Source organism: Schistosoma mansoni, chromosome 4 (genome assembly GCF_000237925.1).
Source record: "Schistosoma mansoni strain Puerto Rico chromosome 4, complete genome".
NCBI lineage: Eukaryota > Metazoa > Platyhelminthes > Trematoda > Strigeidida > Schistosomatidae > Schistosoma > Schistosoma mansoni.
The window spans coordinates 12,951,031-12,975,014 of record NC_031498.1 but is presented as its reverse complement, the minus strand read 5'-3'; the positions used below and the strand labels follow the sequence as shown (position 1 = coordinate 12,975,014).

The 23,984-nt window shown below is 31.4% G+C and overlaps 1 protein-coding gene and 1 non-coding gene across 2 annotated transcripts in view; both read left to right on the top strand.

The window, feature by feature from the left end:
• Smp_145460 (hypothetical protein) overlaps nt 1-23,213 on the top strand; it is a gene marked incomplete at its 3' end in the record, with an annotated part of 33,618 nt that extends 10,405 nt beyond the window's left edge. Inside the window, exons 2-3 of the mRNA XM_018796872.1 lie at nt 22,100-22,621; nt 22,736-23,213. Of these exons, the coding sequence (XP_018651970.1) occupies nt 22,152-22,621; nt 22,736-23,213 (948 nt within the window). The 5' untranslated portion in view covers nt 22,100-22,151. The remainder of the gene's footprint in view (nt 1-22,099; nt 22,622-22,735) is intronic.
• Nucleotides 21,644-21,712, top strand: Smp_tRNA_00387_Pseudo_TTG.1.1. The gene has a single exon. It is a non-coding gene (tRNA).
• Nucleotides 23,214-23,984: the final 771 nt, after the last annotated feature.

The following is a 23,984-nucleotide window of genomic DNA, read 5'->3' as shown; positions in this document are numbered from 1 at the left end:
GAAAAGTGTTTCAATTCACAATCAAAATGCACACTACCAGTCAACTCAAGCAATACAATTAAAGAGGGAACAATCAATATGGCTGCCACCAAGATTAAGTATCAACTAAAAAAACATAAATACAGTTCCGGAAGAAACATAGGAACTCAGTGAAAGTAAAAGAAAAATGGGAAAACTATTATAAAATGAAATATTACAATCTCAAATGGCATAAAAAAACTAACAAAATGTACAACTAAATAAACCAATGAGAAGAAGCTGCAAATATGTGCATGGAGGCATTTTCACACACAAAACCTTCCAAATAGATCTTACAGGTATCACAAGTTGAAAAAAATCTAAGAGTGTTGGTACCTTACAATCTGAAGTCTTACGATAGCTGCGACAAAAATGCCTTCCGAACAAACCTTCCACTGGTAACATTGAAGTGCATTTCGGTCAGTTCGACTGAAGACGTCTCCCCATAATCCTCAACAGTTTTATTCGTCCCATTTAGAGTATGGTGACATAGCATTTTAGAATTATGATCTAATTAGTTATTAGTACTACTCTTATAATAGACCTAAGCCTAGAATTGTAGATTTGTCAGGATGCAACTGCCTAATCTATAAGATCTTACTTGGAAGTCGCATAATTTTCGACACCGACTCATCGTGTTGTAACAGTCACCAATATATGGTGGAGAACACATTCAGGCTGGAGATAGAACAATATTTTCAATATGAATAAAAGTTACACAAGGATGATTACACCTTGAAGTTACCACCAGTATCGTAGTTTTACACCTATAATCGAATCGTCCCCCACTCAGTTAAAATCAGAAGTCACAAGCGAAGAGGTTGGAAAGATATATTTGATGCGTTATCAATATATCGAGAAGCGGTTGATCTAATCTGGCTAGTAAACGTAGATGTTTCCCACGCTGAGCTGTAACGTGATCTGATCCGGATGCATGACCGAGCGCCTTCAGTTAAACAAGTTCACTAAAACTAATGTGGTCAGCATCCAATGTCGAATACTTACAGAGCTATTGATTTTGGAGAATTATTTACAGCTACAGCTTGTGTGGGATCTGAAGTGAATCAGAAAATGACCATGATGTAATCAGTAGGCTTTGTCATGAAAATTAACGGTTATGCCTCGATAACAATAGTGAATGGTAATTTTGGGATCCATTTATGGACCAATATTATGCATATATTTTTCTTATCATATAATCGCTAAATAACTAAACTATTCATATTCATGTTTCCCTTATCATGAGCTATATTTTGAACTATAAACTATTGTTATATGATTTACCATTCCTGAATTATGCCTTGTCTATTATTTACTATCTCCCCTATTCACAGCCACACTTAGCTGAATCTTGTACACATGTTATTTTCTATTTTATTGGTGCGATGTGGTCAGTTTGATTGGCATATAAACTCAGTACGTTTGAAATATAATGATTCATACTGCAGAGGCTGTTATTGGTGTTCTGAACTTAACTCGCTAGGCTAGGCAGAAGCAGGACCGATACGTACTCTAGACTGCTCGTACGGTTTCCGTGTATCACTGTTCCAATCAATAATTCACTGCTCTCTGACTGGTGGTCTTATTACGTCATACGTTAACAAGGTATTCACTCGACCACAAGTTATAACATTAACTAACTTGTCAGTATACATAAATTTATTCAAGTTGGAAATTTCTTAATCGTTAAAATAATTCAGATCTGAATCACTACACACAGTAACTAAGTATTCTCATGAACAGTTTGTGTGCTTCAATAGAATGGGATATTGATAAATTTTTCATACTTTTGTTACCAATTTAAAGTAAGAAGAGGAAGAATGAGTCAGAAATTCAACTCCACTAAAAAATATTTTGATTTAAAACAAATAAACTTTATGTTGACAAATGAATTAGTACTTTGGTTAGTGATGTTGTTTATTCTAAATATACTAAAGTAAATTCTCCATCCATTTTAAACTGAATAATGGGATTCTGGTCATCATCTTGGAGACGATGGCTATGAAATGTCTATACTATCTTGGGTTTTTTCAAAATTGTATTACTCTGACATGAGTGAAGTAGCGAGACGATTATGTTTTTATACATGAATATTAGACTATTGGCCACCAAAAATCAGATAGCACTGAAAATGTTTCTCTAGGTTGAATGAATTTTCTGAGAGGTGAATGTCGTAACCCACCTTTTGTCCAAGAATTCATATATATATATATATATATATATATATATATATATATATAAAATTTAGTGCAACCTTACCAATACCGTATGTTTTATACTACAGAAATCTATAGAAAATGTAGCTATTGATGAATAACACAATATTCATTAAGAGCTTGCTTAAGGGTTTATTAATGTCTGTATGATTGTATTCTTCAGATACCTTTAAGTGTATTTACAATATCTCAAATAATACATGTATACATACACATTTATTGTATGAATAAAGCAGTTTATGAATAATTAATACTGAAAGTAAGATGAATCAAATTAGTCATTATAACACAACGCATTAATCAATTAACATTTGATTCAATTTCTGGAAATTATTTGAAGATGAAATAGTGAATTGTGCATAGTGTTATAACTTGTGGCCTTGTGCCCTATTAATATATAACGTAATGATACTGCCAATTAGAGAACAGTGACTTATCGACCGCGCCAATGATGCATACAAACCTATGAACAGTCTAGAGACCTTATTGGTCCTTCTTCTTGCCTAGCCCTGCCTCTTGAGTCCAGAACACCAATCTCAGCCTCCGTGATATGAATCATGTATTCCAAACATACTGGGTTTATATACACAGTATTGTTTAAACACATAATATTGTGGTATGCTTCTTATATCGACATAAGCAGTATATATGACGTGAGTCAAGAGTAAAATATCTGGTAGCAGAAGATTGAGAAGATCCAGAAGGGAAGAACAGAACCAGAAAGCAATTGGTGTGAAGATGAAGGAACAATAAAGTTTGAGACGGCTGATTGACATTTGCAAAAGAACAGTCAAGTTTGATTAATATTTGGCAAATAGAGTACTTATTGGTTGGTTCTTAGATTCTACTTAGATGCTCTGTAATTTTGTGGCGAAATACATTTGATTGTCCCCACTTGATTTCTCATTCACTACAATACAATGATTAGTCAGCAATGAAAAAAAAACACTGTTTAGAATATTTTTGACTAGACCATAAGTTGGCAATCTTGTAACATGCCAATGACGACGTGTAATTTATTTACCCTTCTTTTATTTATTGGAAACATGAATAATTTTAGTTCAATTATCAATCTGTTAGTAACTTGTTAAACTAAAAATGTTTCGTTATAGTTTTTCTGTCAATACAAATTCGGATATTAAAGGGTAGATATTCTGTAAAACAAGAGTTAGTCAAATTGCTAGTAATGTTTACTTTTTTAAAATACTTATGTATTTATTATTGCCAAATAGGGTATTAGATGAATTTATTATTCTGTCTGTGATGTTTATTAGCTCGATCAGATGTTTTATAGGAGAATATAAACTGGTTGCATGAGAATATAACTGATAATATGCTGTTCAATTAGTATGGCCTGAAGATTTCGATCATTCAGCCCTCACATAAATAATTCAATTTTTATTTAAGTAAAACTTAATTCCATTTAATATGTTATTACAGGTAATTAAACTATGGATCAGTTAAGGTTAAAACTTGAAAGTATGAATCCGTTATTTATTTTTCAATTCGTATATGCTTTACAAGTAATTATAAGTACTTGAAGATTGTTGAAATGCTCTAGTGAATTTTAATCTACTCGTAACTATGTCCTTAAAAATACCACATCCAAAAGTCAATCAAATAGCAAAAAAATGAACGAGTTAATCTTATCACCATGATAAATTTACTGGAACACTTCAGTAATCATCCAAAAATAATTGTGAATATTTTTAAAGTTATTGAAATCACTCTATATCAATTTCAATGAATGTAAGTTATTGTAAGAAAAGATGGATAGTGGCTAGCAATCGAATCCAGGACGCGCGTTTCGTACCATTTGGGACTCGTCAGCTGGATGTACCTGTATCTCAGAGTTGATGTTCACCCTGTGACTCGAACCCAGTACCTTTCACTTCAAACGCCATCACGTTATCCATTCAGCTACTGAGTCCTGATATCCACTTGCTTGTGCAATGGGGTGAAGTTTAAATTCACTTATTATTACTTGTTTGAATCTTCCCATTGATGTTTAGGAATGGGAAGATTCAAACAAGTAATACTAAGTGAATTTAATGTATGTTATTGTTCAAAGATATTTACTTATTTAATCCTGTTACCCCTCATGGAGGAGCATAGGCCGCTCACTAGAATTCTCCATCCAAACTCTATCTTGGACAATCCTTTCCAGTTACTATTCATCCTTTTCATTTAAGGATACATTTTGAAAATTATTTATATGTAATACATATATATCATAACTGACATGATCTTTGTTTCATTGTGTTTTGTCATTGAATACACATGCAACTTTGTTATGTTTATTTTCAAAATTCTAATTATGTAAATAAATATCTATTCATAATGATTGAAGGATTTATTGATCGTAACTAATGATATGATTTGTATGTTGTATGGAAAAAATACCCCTCATTACTGGTATCTAAATAACGAATATTCTTTTCGTTAATATTGTTATATCATATTAAACATATTGATGGATGTTATATTCAACTAATAATATACTAATGTATTCAGATTCCAATTGAGTGATATAATCATATTAATCTGTATACAATATATTGTGTTCTAGCAATAAAAATATTCTATTACTGTTATTTGTAGTTTATATCATAGATTAGCTTTAGTTAGATCATCATTGAAAATCAGTAAACAAAGAATAGTTGTTTCGTCCTAGTGTGAGACTATATAACAATGTTCGTTTATAACCACACTGATAACTAAACCTAAGATATCAGTACCTCGCAATGGACGTTTAACCTTCAAACCACTGAGTTAGTATCTAGTGGTTCATAATTTTAACTTCATTTGATTTATGACATGGCGCCACTATCGTCTATTGGGAGTGATGATAATTGTCTCGTGCATAACATGACTGAACTTCAATGGTCAAGGTTTCTTATTAGAACTCAAAGCATCACTTCTCGAAGCTTGTTACTAATAATCACATGATGAGTATTATTACAGGTTAGAGTGAACGTCATGGACTGAGTATATTACTAATTAAGGTGGTTTTATGAAAATGTTTGACCAAATACAGACATAGTATCTAAAAACTTTTGATATTTTGACGAGCGCGATACTTTTAATCACTGAGTTAGAGTATATTAGTCCAGTTATTTAGTTCCACTGTAGTGAACAAAACACGGGTAGGGACCATCGAAAGTATTTGGACACAAATTACAGACTATCTCACTAAATTCTGATAACCATACAATAAACAGTTAATTTGCAAAATAACAACCACTTGTCTCAATCTTCACTGTTCCTTCCGTAAATATCAGTTCATCTTCTCTAATTTCATTGTTCATGCATTTTTTTCACCAATTGCGCTTCATTTCAGTTCTTTCCCTATCGGTCTTCTGCCAAAATACATTCTATGCCTGACCATCACCATATACTACTTATATGGATATAAGTAGACCACACTACACCACCTCTAAGTTAATTACCAAAGAGGTCAAGATTTTTAATCGCCGAGGTGATTTTATGGAAACAGTTTTATCATTTGAAGCTATATTACTTCCTTGTTTATGATAACTTTTCAAAAGCTTTCATATTCATACTATAAGGGAAAACCGTAACAAAGATTCACGTTTATTAGAATCACCAATTAAAAACGACATTCTATAGACATGTAAAAAATAGAGTTTTTCATAATTTTTAAAGGTAATGCTACCATTTTAGACAATTTTGAACTAATCATTGAAATATAAACATGATAAGTGACTACTGAATCAATTTCTTCAACATCAAGCTTAGCAATCATATATAAAAAACCATTGAGCTATTTATTAAACTTACATTTAACTGGTTCTTACATTCAAAGTTCAGAAGAGATAATCATCTGTTTTAACAAGTTTATCGAATAGAAGAACCGTTTTTTCTTTAGATCATGTTTATTTCATCTTCATAATAACTTGAAAAATTAAAATGTATTCTTGTTGTAGTTTACAAAAAGACTAAGAGAAGCTATTTTAAATGCACCTCATTTACATGACATTTTGAATGATTTTAGTTACTGTCCTGGTAACTACAGATCAATGCTAATTTACTAGTTTACCTGTAGTGAACGAAGACTTGGTGGGGATGGCCAATTTATTATTTATTGTATAACTAAAGAGTTTTTCCGTAAAATTTGAAAAAAAAACATACATTAAATATTTCATTTTCAAATCTTCCATCAGTTGTATCCAAGTTCATCATTCCTTCATTGCTATTACAATACTCTTTGTTTACATTCCCGTTCTCTTCATTTCGATCTTCTCGACCTTCTGTTGCCAGGCATTCCACTTCTGATTGGTGTTACACGTCATTCATGTTGACAGATATAAGTAGCATACACTACATACCCAATATCTTTCTATTAGAATTTTTCATGTTAAATTTTATTTGTCGAGTCAAGTGATTACAGTTGTAAGTTTAAAAACATTAACGGACCTAAATGACTATGGCTAAGAAACCTTCTTCATTATCCATAAAATTAAAAAGTTATGCTTTATATGCCCATGAGTATTATGTATTCTTCATTCAAAACTGATTTTACATTGTAGGGAAAAGTGCGAATTTGAATTTATTTAGTTCGTATTTTGTTTTTTTTAAAAAAACATTCGAATTATCTTCATTAACAAATGCGTGATTCATTACTGCCAGTCGATATTTTATCGGTTCATCATTTTTGGAAGACTAAGACATATTCTTTTATTCGACAACCGCCAAATATTCAATTCACCAAAATCAATTATTTAAGTAGTAATGGTTAAAAATGCCAGTTCTTATGAGATTTAAGACAACCATTCACTCATTAGGGTTCTAAGTGGTGTGACGAGAAAGTTAACGGACTGAATTAGTAACTGGGTGAATTTTTTTACCAGAGATTTAGTCACTCAATGTTATTACTAAAGTTAATCATACTTATTGATTAAAGTGACTAACTGAATGGATATATGGTTAAACAGACAGAATAATTAAAGAAATCACAAGTATGTGGATATAAAATGTTACAAACCAGTGTCAACATTATCTGACATCATGTGTTCTTTCGTATTTCAGTTAGTAGATAAATGTAACTCTGCATGTGTTTCTGTTTACTACTGATTTGGGGTTTACTAATAACACAAAATCATGGCTTACATGGATAGCAGTGATGTTTTGATCGTATTGATGACGTTCATTTGTACACAACAGATGTAAAAAACTTTATTTTGTTTTTAATTTTCATTTACAGGCAACAGCTATATTGGAAAATATAAAGTCACCAAGAGATTTTTTGAATTAATTGCCCTATAACATTTGTTACATTATATTTGTATTCAAATGTTAAAGAAATAAGACTAACAAAAGTGATTTTTTGTGTGTTTATATGGATTTTTGTTTTCTTCGGTCTTAACTAAAGGCTAGCTTGTACTAAACGTTTGTTTCAATGCTGTATGAAATCTAAATTAACTCCAAATTCACTTAGTATTGTTTTGTTTGAATCTTCCCATTGATGTATTAGGACTACAACTGGTCATTCTCTAATTGGCATATGTGCAAACTGTGCGTATTGCCTCGATATAGCCTTAATTCACAAGCATTGTACGCAAAGATGGATAGTGGCTAGCAGTGGAATCCAGGACTCGCGTTTCGTCCTATTTTGGACTCGTCGTACATTAACTCTGTCATGATGAAACGAAGAATAATTTCAGATGATTGAGACATTATTATTCTAAATATGTTAGTTTTGAATTATTAGTTAAGAAGACAACTTCGTGTGTAGGGAAATTGATTTCACATAATTAAACAGTTTGTTATGTAATATAATCACAATTTATCTTTGAAACCTTTCAGTAAGTTCCACAAATGATGGGTATTATTAACGAAATGGAACTATAATGAATTAGTTTATCTATAGATTTTCAATGATTTCTTATTGTTGATTAACATGGAACGTTAGTGATTTTCCGTCAGAATTGATTTCTTTTTGAGATACCTTAAGTTTTATTGATGCATGATTTTCATAACTTTCACAAAGCACATAATTCACATTATTAAAAAGTTTTCTTACAAAAACCTGTTACAACGAGTATTAAGTGGGATATTTTTAAGCTAAACTGGTTGAGGTTGAGGATTAAATTTGAAGTTTAATTCTTAAGTTTTTAACTATTAATGTATCTTTTTCATCAGTTCCTTTTTATTTCACTTAATTATTTACTCCTGTTACTCCTCATGGAAGAGCATAGGCCAACCACCAACATTCTCCATCTAACCCTGTTCTGGGCAGTCCTTTCCAGTTAACATTCATCCTTTTCATATCTGCTTCAATCTCCCGGCGTAATATGTTCTTTGGCCTTCCACTTTTCCGCCTCCCTTCCGGATTCCAAGTTAGGGCTTGCCTCGTGATGCAATTTGGTGATTTCCTCAATGTATGTCCGATCCACTTCCACCGTTTTTTCCGAATTTCCTCTTCAGATGGAAGCTGGTTTGTCCTCTCCCATAAAACGCTGTTGCTGATGGTGTCCGGCCAGTGAATGTTGAGTATTTTGCGTAGACAGCTGTTTATAAATATTTGTACCTTCTTGAAGATGGATTTAGTAGTTCTCCACGTTTCAGCTCCATACAATAAAACTAACTGTCTTGATGTTCGTATTGAAGATTCTCACTTTGATTGGATAAGTGTTCTATGTGTTGTATTTGAGAATCTTGCTTCTTCCTTTGTGCCTGTGGAGGCCTATTGATGCAGAGGCTGCTGCTACACTATTTGTCTTGACCCTCATTTATTCTTGTGTATGGGTTAAGAGGGCTAGGTCATCTACGAAATCCAAATCGTATAATTGATCCCGAGCTGTCCATTATATCCCGTTCTTTCCCTCAGATATAAAGGTCTTCATAATCTCGTGGACTACCAGAAGAAAGAGGAAGGGGGAGAGTAAGCAGTCTTGTCTGACTACGGTCATTACCTGGAATGCATCTATCAGCTGTCCTCCATGCACTACTTTGCACCATAAATGTGAAATAACAGTATATGACAGATATTTCATTTTCCTAGTGTTTGACGAAAACAGCAAAGATTACTTTCATCATTATGGTTATATGAAATCTGAAATACTGAGTAAGCATATGTAGAATTTATAATATTGATTTCTATTTCATTTTCCCAGAATAACACGAAGTTTCATTGAAATAAACCCGAATAAATGTCATTAATTAGGACAGAAATGTAATATATACACACTATTATTTAACATGATAATTAATTTTTTCGTCATTTTTATACAAGTCACCAGAATACAGACTAATAAGTTAGTTTACTGCACTATACTAATTAAGTGTTCTCATTCAAATTCCCTTATGCAACTATCAAGCTTGTCATTTAATCTGTACTTATTTCCAAGATTTTTTTCTGCAAACTGAAGATTTATTGGAGGTCTTAGTATACTTTTGTAGCGTTGATTACTTGTAATTGCTTCAAAATGAACTCCACTGAACATCAATTTCAAGCTGAGATATATATATATATATATATTCCTGATCTGGTAAAAAAGTTAGGTATGTGACTTCCTGAAATGAAGTCTAAGACAATGAAAATAAATGGATTTATTAATTCAGCATTTGTAACACCTTTTTTAAGACTATTGGGAACGAATTCTCGCTGACTTTTAGAGCCGTTTTTTTACGCAGTCTTAGTTGTATGGAGAGATTTTATGGAATCAGGTTGTTTATAATAATGGTGTTTTATGTTTATTGTGAACTCGAGATTTGGTTAGATTTATAGTAGTTTTACGAAACCCATCTTCCATTGCTTTACTATTCAATTTGACCAGTAAATAAATAGCTTATAAAACCAATGGTGTCATTGAGTTAAGACCTCTGGTTTCTTATCAACCGAAAAAGATAAATTATCACACTATCATGGCAGATAGAATTTCATGAAAGATTTCACTTGTATCAACTGTTGGTTACTGACTAAATATTGATTTACTAACTAAAATTTACATTTATAACAAAATATTGTAAACTATATGAATTAATTGCTTAATAATCCATGATTGTTCTAGATCTAGAACATTTACTTTTTTTCAGACTGTCATAATGTGGTGTGGGTTGCTTATAGTATATGATGATGGTCAGGCATGGAATGTATTTCACTAGAAGATCGATAAGGAAAGAACGGAAACGAAACGCAATTGGTATGAAAATGCATAGACAATAATAATCGGAGACTTTGGACTAATATTTGCAGAAGGAACAGTCAAGATTGACACAATTGATTGATAGTTTGTAAATTAACTGTTTACTGTATGGTTATCAGATTTTAGTGAGATATTCCGTAATTTTGTACTCAAATACATACGATTGTCTCCATCCGTATTCTTGTTCACCATAATAGTACTGTCCATTCCCAAATATTGACCATTAAATTTCATGCATTTTATTTAAAGAAGGAAAAATATTGATAACTGAATAAGCTCATAAGAAAAAAAACTTCCTTTAAATTACTTGGTTAATATAAGTTATAATTATTATGTAAATAACTGGACGGTCATTTTTATTCTTCTCCTTTTTGTCAATTACGGTCATCAAAATCTTCATATTCAAATCAGTTGTTAGAAATAAAAAATTATTTGAATTAAATCTACATTGGTAAATATCCTGAGAAATAAGTAATAAGTATATATATAGATATAAATACGGTCATCTAGATATTCAGAATAGAAAATTTTCAATAGTATTCATGTAATTTATGTAAATTAGAATATATGAGTTCATCATTAGAAGAAATACCATTGTTAATTAATTCCTAAATGAATTGAAATGTTAGTTGTTTGCATTTTTGGTTTATGTAACTATTTTTTGTGTTGTTGTTGTTGTTGAGAAAATAATCACTGTAAAATGATTAATGCCTAATTCTGAAACTAGTTTTTCTTTTATTTTTATTTATGAGAATGCTTTCAGGTTTTCCATGATGGTCTAGCTTCAATTGACTCATGATTTCAACTATTAAAATTACCAAAACCTCCACAAAACTCCTTCTGATAATAATAATCATGTGCTAACTAGTGACTGGCTTTAAGAGGTATTTCCTGGAGTTCTAGTAAGAAGCAGTGATCAGTGGAGTTCAAACCACGTCTGTTGTGAGATAGGAACTCACTGAAGACAGTTGGTGAATGGTTGCTCAAACATCGTGGATTGGTTAGAGTTAGACATAAACACCATCGGATGCTGGCTCAGTGGCCTATCGGTAAAGTGCTCTGGCGCGAGACTGGTAGGTCCTGGGTTCGAATCTCGTGAGGTGAGGTCGTGGTTGCGCACTGCTGAGGAGCCCCACAATGGGACGAAACGACCGTCCAATACTTCCAGGTTTTCCTTGGTGGTCTAGCTTCAATTGAGTCATGCTTTCAACTCTTAATAGAGCTATATAAACATGATATCATCCCAAAACACATTCATTATACAATCATTTATTTATATTTCAAAATTTTACTATTCGTTAAACTTTTTAAAAAAAAGACATTTATGTATAAATTCGGTTACAAAGAGTATAACGAAGTATCTTTCATTTATTTCAAACAAACAAAAACAATCTTTTTAAACTGATAAAAATTCACAATTGGTTAGTAACAATAATATGTAACGGTTTTCGGTTTTTTTTAAAAAAAAAGAAATCTATCAGAATATCTCAGTAGATAATTCTCATATTTCGTTTATTTTTTTTACATTTTTCAAGTATTATTTTTTAACTTTTTAAATTTCCCAACATAAACATGAAAATAATACTCTGTAAAATGATCATTTAACAGTGGAAAACAAAAGATTAGAATCTGATAAATTTCTAAGATGGGATGTTTTGGTAAATAGAACGTTTTTAGGAATACTGGTTAAGATATGTGATAGGAGTTTAACTTCAGTCATTATTTTTTTGGGGGAGGGGGTAGAATATTTTGAAACAGAATTCTTCAATTATCTTTTCCAGTAGTTGTTTCATTCTATTTATAGTTGGATTCTATAGCCTGTAAGCATATGGTATAACAAAAAATATAGAATTAATTAATCCTAAAGTAAATACATATAACTTGGTGAAATAAGTTAGTTAAATTGAACATAATCTAAGAATCTGAAACCTGATTTTGTCAGAGTTTAACATTACTTGCCTAGTGACTCAAAACCATCAATAATGTACATCTATTTCACTCTGAATTTGAAGCTGTTCAACCATACTAATAAAAGGTCTTATATGTGTTTAGACGAAAAACACTTAACTCTGAAATAGAGATCTCAGTATTATTTTTTACTACGAAATCATAATCTAATGGTAACTATTTTCCAATTTTATTCAGTTCGCAGTAAAAAATAAAATAAAACTATCATTAATTGTCATAGGCTATCATTCAATGAATTATGTCGAATACAATATGAATCTTAAGAAAAAATTTAATATTTTGACTTATACCATCTATTAACACATTGACGGTTTTTCCTACTGATCATATATCAAAAGTCTATCATTACATATGGAAATCTAGTAATGACAAAAGAAAATAGTGGATATTGTAATAGATATTGAACCCATCAAAACCAAATAATAGATTTTGTAATTTTATTAGTTGGGATCATGAATCAGTTGAAGCTAGACCACCATGGAAAACGTGAAAGCACTGGACGGCCGTTTCGTCCTATTAGGGGACTCCTCAGCAATGCTTATCCATGATCCCGCCTCGCGGGATTCGAACCCAACTAAGAATATATAGTAGTTTAAAATAGATTACTTTCATCTGACATCCAAGAATTATTGTCTTTCACACGCACACATACACACACTTTATGAATATGCAAATTTATATAACTATATTATATCATTGAAAATTAAATAAAGGAATATACATACCATAGTTAAACGCCTAACTTAGCTAGGACAGTAATATTTTAACTATTAGTTTTCTATATTAGCTATATTTATACTAGATTCACGAATAGTTCATTTTGCATAGGGTGTTACCAATTTGATTAAAGCTAGTAATTTGTTTTAACATCAAACTCTTCTAAGTGAATATCTCATCGGTTTCTCTGTATAGAGATGAATAAATAAACATGAGTCGCATCACTGTTAAGAAGAGATTGATAATCTAGGAAATCTATTATTTCTTCAAATAGATGAAAGTGAAGATTTATACTGGATTAAATTAATTTACTTTATATTCTCCGCTTTATTATTTGCATCAAATTAGCAAGTTAATAAAATATATATTCCATTGTAGTTAACATGTTTCTTCATTTATAAATCAGACAGATTTGACATTAAGTTTAATTAAATATTCTATCAAAAGGGTACAGAAACTGTTAGCATAGAAATAAACAGTTGTTATATAGGAGCTTGAAGATAATTTACATTATGTGGTGAATTCATTTATATAACTATTAGGAACAATATTAATAGTTTTATTGTAGTATCGGGCTCTATAGTGTAGGTTATATTCCTTATTTTTTTTATACCATGAATTTAATGTTGAAGTATGAAACAGAAATAAAATGGTATCTCATTATCATTTCTGGTTAGCGTTTTTTTAGCAAGTTAGTTTTCTACGGGATGGGGTCGCTAACCCCATGCCCAACTCTCCTCCTTTATTCGGGCTTGGGTCCGGCAGTAGCCCCCAAAGGAGCTACAGGCGGAGCTATGTCATTATCATATTATGAAATATTTGTGATCCTTTAACAAATCTATTTGGTGTAAAAAATTATTTTTGCATTTCATCAAATCTTAATACATTCATATAGAAGAATGATGTAGATCGTTGCTCAAAGATATGTGTTAATCACTTGATAAGGTAATACTTACTAGACTAATTTTTTATACACACAAAATAGTTACAGTCTATGTAGAAGGTATTTGTAGGCTTATATACACAGAGTTTTGGTCAGCGATTTTAGCTAGGATTGTAATATAAGGAAATTCAAACTATAATAACGGTTTAAACATTATACTCGTTGAAATATTTAGTGGTTACCTGAACTCAATAACTTAGTGGATAACACATCGAGCTTTTGAAGCAAAAGGTATTGGATTCAAGTCCAATTGTGAACATCTACCATGGAATTCAGGTACACATGGCTGATGAGTTCAAAACAAGGAGAAATGTGTATTGGATTATGATACTATCCATCATCCATCTGTTCTATGAAAAGAAATTGTAACAAAATAACTATAGTGAGGAAATTCACTTAGGATCCACATGTGCAAACGAAGACTGGTCAAAAATTTGGTCGGGATTGTCAACCATGGGATATTTCAAACCTATTTTAATGATCCAAATTTATGATGAGTTCCATTCCTAATCAAAAACCTACTGTTGGTATTTATTGAATGGTTAAGTCGTTGTATTTAGTCATAGAAACACCTATGTTTTGGGTATACCCCTATTATAGTAATGCTTTTAACTGGAGGAAAAGATCAATATGGCTTATTAGTAAATAAGTGTTTTCATTACATTGAAAAATGTAAAAAGTGTTGAGAGTGATCCTTTGAAAAAGATTAGATTCTTTTGGCACATAATATTACATATTAAAGACAGTGATTTTTAAATGACTGTCAAAAATATTTAACAGACAGTAGAAGTATTTATTATTTTGGTTTTATACGATAAAAAATAACAATGTAATAACTAGTCACTGGTTTGAAGATGGGTCCGTAATTCTAGTGACAAATTATAATTTCTGGAGTCAAGTAACTCTAGAGTCAGAAGTTAATTCACTATAGGACACTAAATAGTTACATTCCATAATTGACCAAGTAATTCATTTCGACGCCATATATTTTATTGCTTGGTTAGAATTTTTCTGCTTACAATGAGATCAGCTTGTGTTTGGTTTCGTCTTGTGCAAAAGTTTAGATGAGTACGATGAGTACACCTCAGCCCCAAACATTAAGCAAAAATATTGTTGATATAACGAACTATGTCAGGTGTAAGTCCGTTAACCACCTAAGACAAAGGAACATAGTCGACCAGTATCATGAATTGATCGAGGTTTGACATATACACCATTGCATTCCGGCTATTGATCAAGCACTTGAGCACTAGATCGAAGGTATTCGGTCTAATTCGTGTTGGTGAGGCAATGAATGCACACTGTTGAGGAAGAAACAAATTTCCAGTGACGCCTATTTTCAGTGGATGTTTAACTTAGTTCATTTTGTGATTCCAATAAGATCTAATAATCTCTACGAAGCTCTATAGCGATAAATCGAATACTATGCTAAGGTTTCAAGTTTTCAATAATTCTTTTTAGCTTGTGCCAGTTCTTAGTAGAAATTTTTCTCCTAACAGAATAATTTGTATGACAGTCTTGTCAGTATTGATAAAGAACAAGAGACTTGAGACTTTATTTATTCTTCACTTTAGTATGTGTCAACATATAGTTGTAAAGAGAAAATTACAGTTATTGTTTTAAACTTTGTATTAACAAAAATGATCTAAATCATTGTAGTTATTTCATCGTTTGTTTCAAACATGTCAGTGAAGTTAAATCCACACAATGAGAGAAAAATATTTTTTAAAAACTTTGATTATTACTTTAAAAGTTACTTACTTAGTAACAATCCGGTTTAGCAATGTTATTTGTAGTTGGAGGATTTAAAATAAGAGATAAAATCAAAGAAAATGTAAATATGAAATGGTATGTTATTTGAAATTTCGTACTTCAAAATAACGAAACATTATGATTCTTTTGGAAAGTTCTTTACTTTTGAAAGTTCGTTTATTTAAAAGTGAACATATATATCCTTATCTTTAGATGAAAATGGTTTGTTAACTGATAAGAAATGGTTTTAGAGAATTAAAATTTTCAGACTTGGTACTATCTATTTTATGCAATAAGAGTAAAGCATATTCGAAGAATTAATGAAATTCAGTAAAGAAAATTTTCTTTTTGATGATATAATTTGCTAGTAAAGCTGTACAATCATATTCATAGTGGTTTAATAGATAAATAAGTCTATATAAGAACTAAGAAAGAGATTATACATTATAATTTTTGGAGATCTTGGATATCATAAGATTGTTGTATAATGATCTCGGGTGAAGAAAATAATTGATGGGTCAGGAGTGTGAGAGATCATTGTCCACTTAACAGAAATCAAGAAACAAAAAAAATGTTGATGATAATGGCAATTAAATAAGAAATCTGAAAAATCGTAAGAAGAAAACAATAGCTAAATACGGATTGAAAACTCAAAATAAAGTGATAAAAACAAAATCAAAACAAACTTTAAGAGGTGTTAGGGCCATCCAAGGATGATGGATTTCACATGCTGCTTTTGCTCCGAGTTCAGGCTTAAACTAGTGGAACTGCCAACACAGGTTATGAGTTCAACCGCATATGCAATCTTAGACTGGTACAAAGAGATTGCCTAGTATTTCCTGGTTTTTAATGGTTCTCTAAGATAATACAATATCTAAAACGTAACACAGATCCAGGCACATCCAACTGACAAGTCCCAAATAAAATGAGATGCGCCTTCCAAATTCTACTGCTATCCACCATTCATCTCTTCTTATGAGAAAAATAGTTTAGGAATATAAATATTTCAAGTAAAATTCAACTGCTAAAAACACCCACTGTAATCATTCAATATTAGGGAGAAAACGATATGATAACTATATTAAGATTAATAATTTCCCACTGAATATTACTAAAAGCATATGAAAACGAAACGATTCATCCTCAAATAACAATTCTAATGAGATACTTTGGAATGGTACCTCAGTTTTGTTTTACCGCCTTGGTAAGACGGGAGAATTATAACTTGACTTGAAAACATACAGGATTAAAGTTTTCTATACAACCACTAACACTCTTCAAAGTGTTTTAGTTCGAATTAAGGAAAAGATCCTGTTTCGATCCACACAGAATTGCCTCTATAGATTAGGTTGTATTGATTGCTATGTGTTCTTTATCAGAGAGTCTTCTCGTGAAATCTCGACTCAAGCCAAGGAACATTTTAGCTGAAATAATCTCTTAATAATCCTGTAGAGCTGGAAAATTTACAAATAAAATCCTTACTAACAGTACATGCTATTTTCAATAGCCACCAAATAGATACAAAAAATACCAAAATAATTCAGAAAGGTTTTTCCAATAAAAAAATAAGGCCTGATTATTCATCCAACATGGACTGTTCATCCAAACAACCATATTTAAATCTGTTCATTTCCCACACGACCTAAACACATATACACTAGAATTTTAGCTTTACACACCATACATACCACCATACACACATATACACAGTTTATCTCATACAGAATCACCTTGACCAAAAAAATTCACACACATAATCAGACTTATTTTGGTTTAGATTGAACTAAATATTTTGTCTTGTTTCATTATATCATTCGAAAGTTGTATTAATTTGATTCGACTTTTTATTTATTCAGTCTGAAAAAATGACTTACACTAAGTCACGAAACGTCAGAAATCAGAATTCCTACTCACCAGGATATCGTATATATTTATATATCGTTATTTGATTATTCATTTTCTACCCAATGCTTAATTTATTTGAAATGATCAATTCAAACATTGGTATTAATATCTATTTAACATTAGGTTTTATCACAGAATGTTTACATTTTTTTGGAGGGTAATAAGGATCTAAATGATATATTGATTACTTTTTTTACAACTTTATATTGTACATTTTCTAGTTTCGGTCTATGGTGATTACAACTAGTGTGATTCATATATTTGCGGATACATTTAACACATTCCCCAACTTTTGTTTAGTTTCAAGTTATAAGAAACTTAATTAATTCTAACCCTACTAACAGCGGAATTCTTATTCTATGGATTAGTAAGTCTATTACGTTTATGAATCATCAACGGAAATTTTGATATGATGTCAAATAAAGCTTTATTTTATGAAATATACAGAAAAATAAAAGTCTTAGCATTTATGCTATTGAATGTGGTTTCATTATAGTGTAATGTGAATTGTAAAACGTCTTCAAAACGAAAGCGAGATAGAGTACTGAATAACCGATCGAAGAACTTTTGATCTCCACCTAGTCTATAAACGAAACCAAACTAAAAATACTTAAGTAAGGTATTGGACCACTAAAATAGTCTTAAAGTGGGAATGGATCAATGATTGAAATTATTGATTGAGTCACATAGAACTTTTACAGGTATAAAAATCTCTACAGTAGTATGATAAAAACAAATGTCTTTTTTCCAGGACATTCTTTAAGTATTGTTTAGATACAGATACTTTCTTCTGATTCCTTCCATAGTTGTGTGTCTCGAGTTTGGAGATTTAACTTGTATATTTCACTATTTAGAAAACAAATAAAGAGAGGTAAATTTTGTTTCAAACATTAGAAACATTAAAATACTTTATGAATGAAGTCTGTCAATCTATTGACTTTGTTATAGATGGGAAATATACGATGATACGGTTTAAATCAAGAAGGAGTTGCAAAGTTTCAACAAGAATCATGATATGGATTAAGAAAAAAGTCATGCAATATAGTCATTCAACTACATTTAAGTGTTTCAACGAAGACCTCTAATAAATATAATATGTAAAAAAGTTTGAATATCCTTGAATAAAAAGGATCATTTATTAAAGGATTTGAAATTTTCAACAGTATTCAAAAAATATTCACTTGTTGTTGTTTACTTGTATCTTCCTGTTGTTATTTTGGACTGTAATTGATCAGTCTCTTGTTGGCATATGTGCATCCTATGTGGACTGCCTCGATACTGCCTGAAGTCACAAGCTTTATAAGCAAAGACGGATAGTGGCTAGTAGTGGAATCCAGGACGCGCGTTTCATCTTATTTGGGACTCGTCAGCTACAATGTACCTGCATCTCAGAGTTGATGTTCATTCCGGGACTCGAAATAGATAATAAGATGGCGTTTGGAAAAAAACGGTACTCGGTTCAAGTCCCGGAGTGGACATCAACTCCGAGATGCAGGTACATTGTAGCTGACGAGTCCCAAATAAGATGAAACGCGCGTCCTGGATTCCACTACTAGCCACTATCCATCTTTGCTTATACGGTTTTCAAAATATTTTTGATTGATTTCAATTCAGCGAAATAGGACTTTTTTATCGAGCAATTTAACATTGCTAATAAGTCAATAATTCACCTTGGTTACCATAACAACAAACTCACTAAAAATAAATGTTGAATAGTTTGATTGTAAAACTTATGAATTAGTTTGTCTAAAGTATTACTTTAAATCATAAAATAAATTTCGTTTTTTTAAACTCTGAATATTATGCTCGATTGAATTTTCATATTTCAGTATCACAGACAAGCATATAGACAAATGTTAGTTATTTTCTAATCCATATTCCTATGTATGATAAACATCTAATGGTTAGTGGTATTTCAAGAGACATCCTATTGATCTATTAGATTTAATACTAACTACTGTTCACATTCAAATGATAAATGAATAACAAATGGATATTCTAACCAAGCGTATATACTCAGAATTATATATATATATATATATATATATATATATATATATATACAGGACGGTATTATTTTGAAAATGAATTCAGTGAAAATAATCCATTTTCTGGATGCAATATTATGGTGTGTGCTACTGATATCGACAGATATGAGTAGTATGTATAACAAATAGAAAGTGTAATGCCTAGTGGCAGAATATTGAGCAGATCGAAAAGAAGAGAATGAGAACAGAGATATGAAAATGAAGGAACAATAAAGTCTGAGACAATTGATGGATATTTTTGAAATGAAGTATTACTGTATGGTTCTTAGATTTCACCAAGATTTTCTGTAATTTATAGAAATATTGTTCAATATTAAGACGAATAATTTGACAAAAATTGGTCGCCGAGTATAGAGAAGTCATTATATTTGAAATAATCTCAGCGATTGAAATTTAAGTATAATTTTCACATATAATGGTCTTTAACGTTGTATCAATAAACATTTGGTTGTCCCCGCCTGTATTCTCGTTCACTATACATGACTTAATGAGTGTATTCCAAGAAATTATCGTTTTGTTTTCAAAAATAAATTTTTATGTTTTGGTTTATTGTTACGGATAAAGTAATTAAGATTTCTTTTTCGTCCTTGTATTGTTTAACTACCTAAAAGATGTTCTATTATTGGTGAATCATTTAAATTTGATTTTGATAGAGATGTCCTAGAAATTACATGAAATAGAAGCAATTTTTTAATAAAAGTTTAGTACCGATATAAATTGAACTGTTCTTTGTTGCACAGTTTACAGTTAAGATGATTAAAGAATTTTCGAAATTTTCGGCTTTAGATACTGATCGATCAACAGTTTCCTTGTAATGAGAGGTTACCGACACTTCAGGTTATTTGTGGTTTCCTACTTCGTAAGGAAAATATTATCTAATTCCAATTCCTCCGTAATGAATACTCAGATACTGTATATATCTTGATATAGTGATAATCAAACGGCAGTAAAATAAGCTTACTCCTATCGAAAATTTAATGGATTCTTAGTTCTAATCTACTAAAGTTAACAAATTTGTAGATTATGTTTATATTTCAGAATGTTTTCAGGTAAGGTGAAGTAATGGTAACTGATTAGCAATTTTATGAATATTTTTAGTGATGCAGATTAGCTGAAAAAAGTCCTCTCGTTGTAAAATCTAGGAAGTTATCTTGTGGAAGTCTTTTTTCATTCATATTGTAGTGACAAGAAGGTGAGTGGAGACAATCGAATGTATTTGACACGAAAATTACAGAACATCTTACTAAAATCTGATAACCATACAGTAAACAGTTAATTCACAAACTATCAATCAATTGTCTCAATCTTGACTGTTCCTTCTGCAAATATCAGTCCATAGTCTCCGATTGTTATTGTTTATGCATTATCATACCAATTGCGTTCTGTTTCCGTTCTTTCTTTATCGATCTTCTAGTGAAATACATTCTATGCCTGACCATCGTCATAGACTACTTATGTAGATATAAGCAACACACATCATAATATTTTTGCCTTCGATAAGACCCTAGAAATGGTTTGTTTGTTTTTCAGTCTACTTTTGAGTAATTAATTTTCTCCTTGTTTGGAATTACTTATTGTTTTGTTGGCTTAACTTTGGCTTTTGAAACGGTTTGAACTAAAGTGTACAATGCTCTAATCTCATATTTTTCCTCTTTATTGATCACTGTCTGACAAATGGTAGATGAACGACTTTGAGCACATAAGTATTATGAAAATATTGCGAACTAATAAGCTACTGGAATTAGATCGTTTAACGCAATCTCTAAAAGAAATAAAAATGTATATAAATTCACTTAGCATTGTTTGTTTGTATCTTCCCACCGATGTTTAAGACTGTAACTGGTCAGTCTCTTATTGTCCACATGTGCATACTGTGTGTATTGCCTCTATATAGCCTTAATTCACAAGCACTCAGTAACTGAGTGGATAACGCGATGGCGTTTGAAGCGAAAGGTACTGGGTTCGAGTCCCAGGGTGAACGTCAACTCTGAGATGCGCAGGTACATCCAGCTGACGAGTCCCAAATAGGACGAAACGCGCGTCCTGGATTCGATTGCTAGCCACTATCCATCTTTGTTTATATCTTAATCTTTTGAGTGTCATTTGTGTGTTTGTCAGTGATATATTTGTATTGAAAATGATTTTGAGTGATTTTATATTTAATCGAACAATCGCAATTTTACATTAGTTCGTACACCAGTGGAAATTAGTAATGATCACTGTTGAGGAGTCCTATACTAGGACTAAATGGCCTCCCAGTGCTTCCAGGTCTTCAGTGGTGGTATAACATTGATACATTCATGATCTCAATCAAAATGAAAATAATCAAAATTTACATAATTTCTTACTACGTTTTCTTTTCAGAGTTTAAGATGACATATAACAGAGCATCAAGTTGAAATTAACTCCGTTAATAATGGATTTTGAAAATAAACCAAATGTAAATGAGACTCAGAAGACTCATTTGGTACAATCATCATCGTCACCGAATGAAGATAATTCATCCTTAGATCATCCAAACTCTCATCCAACCGTAAATCATGTTATTCATGAAGAAAATGGGAATGATGATAAAGAAAGATATACTCATGATGAAAATCATCGAAATAATCATCACCATAATCATAATCCGTTGACCGCTGGTAGTAAAGTTTGTGGAGCTGCATTTAATACCATGCCGATTTATGATCCACAAGGCAGCTTAGTTGGTCTACAAGCACCAACAGATAGAAATTTGTTAGAAGATTTTGATAATGAAGGAAGAAATGAATCTTTTGGGTATAATACACTTTTAGAATCTGGTTTACACCATCATCATCTTCAAACTCAATATAATTTAGCTCTTCAACAAAATGCGAACATGGTCTCAGGTGAATATAATTTACCGTATGGAGCATATGCCTTTAAATCTCAAAATCGTCATTTGTTCACACCGCTACCATGTCAACAGCAACAACAGCAACAACAATATCATCAACCAAATTATTCTTTTCTTCATAGTTATCCCCAAGCACAATACCAACAACCACATAATCATCAACAAACTCATTACGTTCATCAGTATCAACCTCAAGCAGCTAAAACACTTCTAGTTAGGTCTGCTTCAGGCATCATTGGCATAGACCAAAATAATCATAATAATCCTGATGTTTTTAGACCATTATCTAATGAAACATTCGACAAATGTCCTATAGTTTGTAGTCTATTCGCCATATTGTGTTGTCCAATTACCATATGGTGTTCATTACCAGCGTTAGTTTATTCGCTATGTGCCTATAGTGATTATCGTGCCTCAGATATTAATCAGTACAGACGTAAGAGTGATATCGCAAGACATTTAGTGATTACAGCATGTATAGTTGGTTTATTATTATGTATAACATGGGCAATATTAACATTCTTTTATTATGAATTAATGTTATCAGTATTTAATGACATTATACGTGTAATTTCTCAGAGAATACGATCCGGTATATAAAAATATGTCAGTTTAAACAATGATAAAATAATGCAAATATTTCTCATGCCTTTTTGTTTTTCGTCTAATTTTATTCCTATTCACTAAACTCTTTCGGTTTCATATGAAAGCAATCTATTGTATTTCATGAAAAATTTAGTTTCCAAATATAATGATTTTAAATAAACAATTCAAGAAAATGAATGGTCATATTCACTAACAGCATTTCTTATGTTTTTATATATTGACATGGTGAATTACGCATTTAGTCTGCCATTTAGGGGGTAAAAGTTTTTCGGAAGGACGTTACATTCGAAGTGATCTGGAGAGTCACCTAAAACAGAGAATATTTATAATCTTTCTTCCGATTGTTGAATAGCTCGCTAGCTTATCTTCAAGCCAAAGTTCATAGTCATTGAACTAGTTTACTCGACTTTACATCGCCCCTTAAATGGAACTATAGTTTGTAAAGCAACCATGGTGCTCTGAAACGGTAACTATGTCTAATACAATGGAAGTTAAGTTGCTGTACGTCATGGGTGATTAGGATTGAAATCAACAAAATTACTGTTGAGTATCACCGTTCCTAATTTTGGACTAGTGAGGAGTAGTGGGCATTTAATGGCCCCATATCGGACTCCAGGTAGATCGTTTCTACTCGTTATTGAAATATACATGTTACCAATCCTCGTATACAACTGTCAATTTAAATCGGGTTGGTGGACAACAGAATTAAATAAGTCAAATGGGAGAATGGATTTCGAATACGTGTCTTTCATACAATCGTTGATC